A 10655-nucleotide genomic window follows, 5' to 3' on the forward strand; every position below is an offset into this window, starting at 1 on the left:
TTTTGATAATTCTTGATTTAATCGAAAGCTGATGTTCATCATGTGGTCACATATAAATTTTATCGAGATCTGATAACTACTTTTTAAGTAATCTTTGATAACGCGTAGTTATTTGACTATTTTTTCGTCGATCTACGTTGTATTACTGTCGATGTAATTGAAGTGGGTTTTTTTTTCGTTTGCGAGCAAACACAATTATTCTTTTCTGAGCAAACACAATTATTTGTAGTTTTATTTTGAGCGCTTACCTCTAAAACTTTGTGGTAACCATTTTTTGTTTTACTTGTGTCGAAAACAAGCGTACCGGATTTACTTAACAGCGGACAGGCGTATTTCGTTAGCTCGGGATCTTGACCGTCTATTGGGAACTGAAAAAGCAAAAATATTTTTGTAATAGATACAATTTATAACACATCATAAATTTGGTAGGACTAAGCAGGAAATGTCCTGCTCAAAATATGGAGCAGCAAGACTGGGGCAGTACGGTCGGTCAAGAAAGTGGTGTACCAGTTTTGATTTAGTTTCCTGGTCATCGAAAATTACAAGGTTCGTTATTAAGAGATATTACTGAAAGAGACATATAATCATGCGTCATTATTATACATGACATTTTAAACTCTTAGGTACAAATAATATTGATGTCAATAATCAGATAAAGACGGCAATAGAAGTTGTCACATGGGTCTGCAAGCGAAACTAATCTTTATCACTTATGAATCTGCAAGCGGCATTCAACCTTATTTATTTTATTAGACAATCCGACAGCATTATGATACAATAGTATGTTACAATCGTCATCATCATCATCATTCCAGCCTATTGCAGTCCACTGCTGGACATAGGCCTCCACAAGTTCGCGCCAAAAATGCGTGAACTCATGTGTGTTGCCCATAGTCACCACGCTGGGCAGGCGGATTGGTGACCGCAGGGCTGGCTTTGTCGCACCGAAGACGCTGCTGCCCGTCTTCGGCCTGTGTGTTTCAAAGCCAGCAGTTGGATGGTTATCCCGCCATCGGTCGGCTTCTTAAGTTTCAAGGTGGTAGTGGAACCTTGTTACAATATAATGTATAAATATAGACAAAATAATTTTTAAAAATTAATCATTATAAAATGCATAACTAGACACTATATTTAAAAAAGTAACAAAAAAAAAAAAGTAAATGGCTATGTTCCGTCTTATCCACTGTAGTTAGAGGTGAGTGTATGACATGAAAAGGTGAATGTGTGTTCTTGTAGGTGTGTGCATGTAAGAGGAAGCTGTATTAGTGTGGGTTTGTGTATAAATCTGTAGGTGCTGGTTTTGAATATTTTAACCCTTATATAATAACCTTAGGGTGGAACACCACTTTCTTGGCCGACGGTAAATCGACCAACAGAAGATCACAGCTAAATAGTACTGATCTCAAGCAGTGTCGTGTTGCTGTTGGTGAGTAAGGTGACCAGAGCTCCTGGGGGGATTGGGGGGTAGGGTCGGCAACGCACTTGCGATGCTTCTGGTGTTGCAGACGTCTATAGGCTACGGTAATCGCTTACCATTGAGTAAGCCGTACGCTTGTTTGGCGACCTAGTTGTATAAAAAAAATACAATACAGGTAACCTTACCGTCTATATATTGATACATAATAACACAATTAATCAAATATAACCTAGTCTATAAATTAAGTAGTCGAACCGAACATTACTCACAGTAGACGTTTTATCGAAGTAATAATTTAAATACAGTAACAAAATATTGGTAATGGGAAAGGCATTGTCGAAAACGACTATTTCGAGAATGTACATCTCTGTTCCACGATGTTTTTGATGGAAAGTGGGTTGTCAAAAACGTATGTTTCACAGTGTTGCTTTTTGTGTAATCGGAAAGCAAACGATGGCAGTTCTTGCGTTTGACAGGAGAATTCTGTCGGTCAGTCAGTTAGTTAGCCAGTTCAGCCTGTTACAGTCCATTGCTAGACATATGCCTCCCTGTGTTCACGCCAGACATCCCTGTTCTCCGCAATTCCCATCCAGCTACCACCGGCAATCTTATGTAGATCGTCGGTTCAGTGGCTTGGAGGTCCTCACTACATTTACCAATACATTGTTTCTACTCCAGGACACATCTGCTCCAATGGTCATCTGGCTTGTGATACAGGTGACCCGCCCACTGCCACTTCAACTTGCTAATTCTGTGGGCTAAATCGGTCAGCTAGTGTCTAATAAAAGCAATGTACTTTACTTACCGGCACACATCTGCTGTGGTACTCATACAGAACCGAATGTGACTGAAGCACTTTCTGTTTGAAACGGACACTCTTGAGAAGCATCGCACTACACTCATAACAGATCCATGGCGGTAGACCATCGGATTCTGCCACCTTGAAGATCATAACATTGGTTAAAATAGTATTCAAGTAGATACAAGCTAGACATCAAAGGAAACCACGTATTACTACATAACATCTTTAAGATACACGGTAACCTAACAAATCATATCCTGGTCGAAATCTGGAGCAACCCGACTGGGGAAGTACCTCGATCTTATAGATCACAGATACTGCTTTCAAGCAGTGTTGTGTTCCTGTGGCGAGTAAGGTGACCAGAGCTCTTGAGGATTTGGGGTAAGCTCTGCAACTTACTTGCGATGCTTCTGGTCTTGCTGGGGTCTAGAGCTGTGGTAATCGCTTACCATCTGGTGAACCATAGGTTTTAGATATTCTATTATGAGTCTGTTGGGGGCTTTATTTATGCAACAATAATTATTCAGTATCGTATTACATATAATAGCCAATTACTTCACAAACAATTATTTCTCTAGTTCAAGAATTACAGCAGATATTTGTAATTATGTAAATATTTTTTTCGAACTGACAGCAGATATTTATAATTATGTAAATATTTTTATCTAGTTTTGTTCCTGCCACTGTATCTCAGAGATCATGAGATCAGATGTCTTAGTTATTATTAGCACCTAATAATATAAAGGAAATTATCCCCCACACTGAGAAACAAATGAAAGAAACTGGGGTAAGGCTAAAGCGGCCAATCTAAAGATTAAGAACCGCATTTTAAAGTTAGATAGGTTAGGGTTATTTTTTTTTGTAACAAATTGTCGATAAACAGTCTAATTTGTTAGTTAAATAGATTAGGGTTATTATTTTTTTTTTTTTGTAACGAAATTATGCTGATAAACGGTCAAATTTTGAGCTTAGATAATTCGACGGTTCTTAATCTAAAGCCTTACCGAAACTAGCCCTAAATGCAATAAGTTATAACTCTGGGGGAGTATAATGGTGTATTTTTTACTGAAGTTTTTGTAAATATATTTTTTTTAATTTACGATATATACAGCTTATTTGACATAGAAAAATTTATTTAAAAATATTGATTTTGTTTTATTATATATATTATATGTAATAAAATGATATTACTTACAAAAATATCAGCTAATTCGCTAAAATATCCTCGGTAAGGATCAACTTTTGTCATTCTTTTGTCCGTTGATAAACAACACCGGCATATATTCTGTGTAACATCAATTTCGAGTTTGAAATCACTATCATTCGGTTCCATTTTTCGTTGTATTTAATAAATAACATTAATTTAATATTTAATTAAAATTTGGTTTGCTAGATGTAAACAGGATGGCGTCAGTATATTTTTTTGACATGATGTTTTGACAGCTGTCTGAAAGAATACTAGGGATGATAGAGCTCCGTAAAAAATTTTGAATTACCGGATATTCGAAATAAATAAAAAATATCCGTAGCTGTAATCGAAACTTTAATAAAAGCTTCGGATAATTTCACATTCTAAAAATTATGTAATGATGAAAAAGGGGAGACCTTTAGGAGGGCTCGGGATGTCCGTTCGTCCTAAGGATGTTTTGTTTGTTTTGTTTTGTTGTGGGCTCGGTTTTCCGCATTTAGACACAATGGTGGTCCGATATACGTGAAAAGAGGGCTGACTAGTTATCCAGCTCAGCTCCTTCCAGAAGCTCTGAAGCCTCCTGGGGCGTTCACAGGCTTCTCGGAACGTCCTTATTTCCTTAAGGATAGTAGCCCGGTGTGCGGCCACTACCTCGCATTCCAGGATTACGTGGGCGGCTGTTTCCTCAGCAGCCAGACATCCCCTGCAAAGAGGGCTGTCCGTTGCATTCATAATGAATAGTTGGTAATTAAGTGCCATGTGGCCATGTGGCTATTTTTTCGATCAGTTTAGACCCCTCCTTCCCCTTAGGTGAGATTTAGTGAGATTTGCCTTGACCTCCCCTTACGTGAGATTGACGCTGAATATAATAGAGATTGACGGGAAATAATAAACTGTTCATGTATACTGTAGCTAATTTATTTTTCATTATTTTAGTTATCAATTCTTATTAATTTAATCAATCGACAAGTTTTATTATTAAAAAAAGAAACATCAAAAATCAGTGCATCCATCGAAAAGTTATGAAATAAGTACAACGTGGGGGTACGAAGAAACACCCAAGTAAATACGCATTATTACCTATAACTCAAAAAGCACTTGTCAGATTGATTTGATTGTCTCGATTGACTTTAAATGGGACCACATGACAACTACCGCCATTTAATTTTTGAAAAAGTCATCGAACTCGATCCACATAGTTAAAAGTCCTGAGGTAACATAGATAAATAAATTATAGTTTAAAAAAACTAAAAAACCACGCGTTTATAGCTAATCGAACTAAAAAGTAGAAAATAATTTTTAATTACAAAGAATTTATTATTACAGTAATAGAAGATCGATTAACAGTAGTAGAAGATCAAACAATCAATCATATTTAATTATTTCAAAATAAAATTATTATGAAATTTAAGTTATTAAGAGAATAATTCAATTCAGAGTAAAAAAGCGTGGGGTGCTTGATATATTAAATGTAACGATTATTTTACTTGCAAGTTGCAACTATCTATGTGCGGAGAGTTATAAAAACAGTAAAAAGTTATGAAACTATAGTTAAAATGTTTTTTAGTTTTTTTTAACTATAATTTATTTTTTATTTTTTTGTTCGATTTTTCAATTTATTATTTCGGTCATGTGATAGTATTAAAATGCCTTACGAACTATTTCTCAATCTAGCCATTTCGTCTAAAGCTTCACCTGTTGCATGGGGTTTTTCCTGTTAAAAGTATTGTGCTTGAAAAAGTATCTGCCTCTGTTGTGCTGTGCTGAGTGCCCGAGCGAAAAAGTAAGTCTGAAACTGCGGGCATGCGCAGATCGCGCGCTAACTTTATCTCTCTTACTTCCTTACAGAGGATCCATGAAAGAATTTATTAAACCTGGCCGTCCTAATAAGGATATTGGGAAACTGTTATTGAATTATTGCATTGTCATCAGTCCTTGATACGTGTGCAAAGTTTCAAATTAATCAAACTTCTGGAAATTGGTGAAAATTATGCTCAAAGATTCCATTACATACATACAGGCATACATACATATAACCCAAGCTTTTTTTATGTCACTGGGTCGGCAAACAAGCGTACGGCTCACCTGATGCCCCTGATGGTAAGCGATTACCGTAGCTTATAGACGCCTGCAACACCAGAAGCATCGCAAGCGCGTTGCCGATCCAATCCCTAATCCCCCAGGAGCTCTGGACACATTACTCACCAACAGGAACACAATACTGCTTGAAAACAGTATAATTTTGCTGTGATCTTCTGTAAGGTCGAGGTACTACCCCAGTCGGGCTGCTCCATATTTTAAGCAGAAAATTCCTGCTGTGCCCTACCTTAAGATTAAAAATAAAAGGTCAACCATACGATAAATTGACACTAAAGAGCTAAATAAACAAACGCTGCTTTGATTGATAAGGCTTATTTGTAATATTAGATAATAATATTGATAATAAACTAATTTTTATTGATAATGCTGATCAAATTTTATAACTACTTGATATTGTCTAAAATTACCTTTAGACATTGTTACTTACTTGATTCATCGATATAATTAATAAAAATGAATATTGCTAAGCGCATAACTCGAGAATAGCAAATTTGGCTAATTTATTTTTTTGGGGGCACGGAAGGTTTTAATACAAAAATAAAATAAAATTACTATTAACTTTTGACAGGACGAAGTCTGTCCGGGCAGCTAGTAAGAAATAAACAGCTCGATATAAAGTTCATAAACTAAATCTATACATCTATAATTGTAACAGTAAAGTTTATTAAATCTAAAGTTTTAGATTTTTTTTTAAATAAATAATTGGTGGTATAATAAAAACACAAGCTTAATAAAATTAGTTTAATGATATGTTTGACATTTGTAAACGTCAAGGAAACGTAATGGCGTCACACTTAAAGAAAGCAATCAATGTAGTTTATTGCATTGTTCCCTAAGCAGAATAATTCTTTTCGTTAACATCTCTCAAATGTAGACATCATTCGTTTACAAATTTGTTCTATATACAGTTGTATGTGTGCTCCCTACACATTCAAAATAAATATAAAATTATAACTTTAGCCTAATACAGTCCACCGCTGAACATAGACCTCCACAAGTTCGCGCCAAAAATGGCGTGTACTCATGAATTTTTCCCATAGTCACCACGCTGAGCAGGAGGGTTATATTTTAAGCTTGAACATTGGCACGAACCTAAGTATAGATTGATATGATAACTTAATTAATAATTTTTTTTGCTATTTAGTTCATTATTCATCTTTTATGAATAGTTTTCATAATATAAATGAAAACTACGTCTAAATACAATAAGTTTTAATTTTAAAACGAAAATTGTGACTGAAACCGTTTCTTTAAAGTTCAGTTTTTTGCTGTGGAGGAGGAGATGGTGCTATTGGAGGACGATAGTATTTATTGTAAATCCCTTCCCAGAACTGAGTCCTTTCCTTCAACAAAGAACCTCTCAGTTCTAAAATTTTGTTGATAGACATATGTGGTGTCCAATCTGATTCTACTGGTGGCCACGTAAGCTTAGAATCGGCATTCAAGGGTTTTCTGAAAAGACATAAAACGAAAAATCAATTCATGTTATAACTAGCTGTGTCCCGTGGATTAACCCATGTTAATTTGAGAAAAAGGGGCACTAAAATGTTATATAGCCTATAGGCTATAGGCTATATTATAACCTTTATCGGAAAATCGACTATCTAACAGAAAAAGAATTTCACAATTCGAACCAGTAGTTCTTGAGATTTGATGATGTTTCAAACATTTTAGCTTTATAATGTTACTATAGATTCATACATACATATTCAGTAACGAAATTACCTATTTTTTACGTCACTAGGTCGGCAAACAAGCGTACAGCTCACCTGATGGTAAGCGATATTGTAACTTATAGACGTCTACAACACCAGAGGCATCGCAAGCGCGTTGCCGACACTATCCCCAATTCCCCCATGACCTCTATATGATATAAATGATGATAATTAATGTCATATAATTATCATCATATATCATGTAGGTATTTTCGTTATATATCTTAAATATACATTATGAGTATAAGGAAGAAAGTGTACTCGAAGAAAGTTAACATAAAATAAATTTCTGAACGCACGCATAGATATTTGAGACACCATATACTATTTTGTTATACGTTATTGCATACACACACGGTCGTCTGTTCTCATGATAAGCAATTTAATGCTTATGTTACAGGTAACAGCCGGCTGTTATAATTATAAATTTTTATATACATAGAAATAATACATATATAAATATATAAATACAAATAGATATTACACCAAGACTCAGGCGGAAATCGAACTCGAATAAATAAATAAATGATACTTGCTATATTTTTATCTTTATATATATTTCTTGCAACATTTTACGAAATTAAAAAAAAAAAAAACTTAATGCTATTTGCTTACCCTGTAGTAATAAAATTTAACCATATTTCTCTTAACGAAGCTTTCATCTGTTTATAATGTGCTGTTAACGACTCTTCACTTACAGTCCCATTACCTGCCCAATGCCCATCAAGAATGGCAAATGTTTGAGCACAATGATCTGCACCACGAATATTATTAGTATATGGTATGACTGGATTGTCATCACTTACAAACGAATATTCATACAAATATATGTCATTATGTCCATTTTGAACGTGTAACTTTACTGATCTGAGTGTAGGATATGCGAATATAGTATCAGTAAAATAGTCGATATAGGCTAAAACGGTTTTGTCTTTCTCCAAATTATTACCAAAGTAAAAATTTCGAATTTCCTTTGCCACTTCATCTTTTTCACTATCGTCTCTAAAATGCAAATCTGCCGGCAGAAAAACTGAAAATTTTTCTTTCATCTGATCCTTCCATAACTCGAAAAGGGGCAACCGAAATAAGCCTTCCATTTGTGCGAACCCATATAGCATGGGAACTTTTTTATAGTTACCAGATTTTAATATGTCAACTGGGTCATCATCTAGGAAGATTTCTTCTCCCACATCACGTTCCACACACGGAGAAAAGACAAAAGTAGAATCCGTCCTGCTCATGAGATCTGGTGCCGCTAACTCATCATAAGACACAGTTTTGTAAAAATTTTCCAAAGCATAGAAATCATCTACATCATTAAAATTTAACATTTTCGCGAATTCTTTAGCATTTTCAATTGGATTACGTTGTACGCTAAACGACGCAGTATTGGCACCACTCTCAGGGATAACTCTTTTAAATAAGCCTTGCGCCATTTTTGAGATCATTAAAAGATCTACTGACGATGAGCCGGCACTATATCCCGCTATTGTGACTTCATCTGGATCACCACCAAATTGAGCAATATTTGCCTTAACCCATCGTAATAATGCCACTTGGTCCTTCATACCAGCATTACCGGGTACATCTTTTGTGCCTAGACAGAGGAATCCATGCGCGCCTAGTCGATAGTTAAATGTAACTACAATTACTTTTTTACTATTGACTAATTTTTTATATGTGAACGCGTTTCCCCACCCCATAATATAAGCGCCGCCGTGGACGTAAACGACGACTGGGAGATTTATTTCATTGGTGTTCGGTACAAAAATATTCGCAATTAGGCAATTCTCTCGCATATCAACTTCTTTCGCTAACAGTTTCCAAGTACTAGCTTGTGGACAAATGATATTTTCTTCTACCGCATCGAACGGTTCAGACCAAATCGGAGGAGAAAGAGGAGCCTGGAATATTTAAGTGATGTACATAAATATATTAGATAAAATTACTTTTTTTTGTAAATCGCAAATATTATTATAGTCATCACCAGAATAAATATATATAGCTGACCCCACAAACGTTGTTTTGCCATATATGTTATAAATCCCCTTAAGCCCCCCCTTATCACTTAGGGGAGTGAAAAATAGATGTTGGCCGATTCGCAGACCTACCCGATATGTACACATTTCATAAAAATCGGTCCAGCCGTTTCGGAGAAGTATTGTAACTAACATTCTGAAACGAGAATTTTATTTATAAGATTAAATCAAGCTCTATTATTTTAATTGTTAAACATCACCGTGTTTTTGGACATTGATGAAACCTACTACAATTATTAACAAACAAGTCACAAGAAGTGGTCAATAGTCGACTTAGACAATTATAAGCTATTTAATCTTCTGCAAGTAACATACCTACCAGAGTCATATACTTTGTCATTTATAGTTAACATCAATGTCAGATAAGTATTTCCTGTGTAAAGGTGTAGTCAATAAAAAATCAATCTTAACTTTAACTATTCTTATAAACATGATAAAAAACGTAAAAAGCAATACTGAATTTTTATTCGTCCCTACAAATCGCTTATCAGAGGACACAAATAAATGATATTAGCAAAACAAGGCGAACAGATAGATACCTACATGTTTTATAATGCAAGTGTCTTTTATAAGGTTTATGAAATTATGTATAAGTAAATTCAAACAATCACTAACTAATATTTAATTATTTCAAAAAAAACAATAACCTAATGACGTAACGATGCTTATAATCACCTTGTATCTGTCGGGACCCTTCGGTGCCGTGGCATAAGGGATACCATAAAAAGCAAATATGTCCTCACGCAAATCCTTGTAGCCACGTACGATACCTTGGTTCAAGTGTACAGTTCGTGATTCAGGATCGCCAGAAATAACGGAGTGTATCAGACATGGAAATACTATAAGCCAATACATTTCGACGCAACACACTCGTCACAATGGCACTCAATAACTAAGTTAATTAGTGTTCAGTCAGAGCTATTATAGCACTTACTTGTTGTTAAGGTTTTTATACACTTGAAAATAGAGATGGATAAAATAAATTAATGTTAGTTATTACTAATTGTGTTTGCTCGCAAACGAAAAAAAAACCGACTTCAATTACATCGACGAGTAATACAACGTAGATCGACGAAAAAATAGTCAAGTAACTACGGGTTATCAAAGATTACTCAAAAAGAGTTTATCAGATCTCAATAAAATTTATATGTAACCACATGACAAACATCAGCTTTCGATTAAATTAAAAATTATCAAAATCGGTGCACCCAATAAAAATTTATGCGGATTTTTGAGAGTTTCCTCGATTTCTCTGGGGTCCCATCGTTTTCGTTTGCCAGTAAACACAATTATTATTATGTAGTTAATACTTAGGATCTCACCGGTTGTGGATAACGCTATTTGACAGATGATGGTATCCAACAGATAACAGTTTCTGACGTATTGTTCTGTC

At 35.0% G+C, this 10655-nt stretch overlaps 1 protein-coding gene across 1 annotated transcript; it reads right to left on the reverse strand.

Moving 5' to 3' along the window:
• Positions 1-6705: 6705 nt before the first annotated feature.
• On the reverse strand, positions 6706-10155 carry LOC123666133 (cholinesterase 1-like). Its single transcript, XM_045600340.1, has 3 exons — positions 9938-10155; positions 7839-9127; positions 6706-6960 (listed from the first exon to the last, which is right to left on the reverse strand). Exons 1-3 carry the CDS (start codon positions 10115-10117, stop codon positions 6759-6761), a joined length of 1671 nt encoding a protein of 556 aa, XP_045456296.1. The 5' UTR covers positions 10118-10155; the 3' UTR covers positions 6706-6758.
• Between the last annotated feature and the right edge of the window lie 500 nt (positions 10156-10655).

This window comes from Melitaea cinxia, chromosome 25 (assembly GCF_905220565.1).
Source record: "Melitaea cinxia chromosome 25, ilMelCinx1.1, whole genome shotgun sequence".
Lineage (NCBI taxonomy): Eukaryota > Metazoa > Arthropoda > Insecta > Lepidoptera > Nymphalidae > Melitaea > Melitaea cinxia.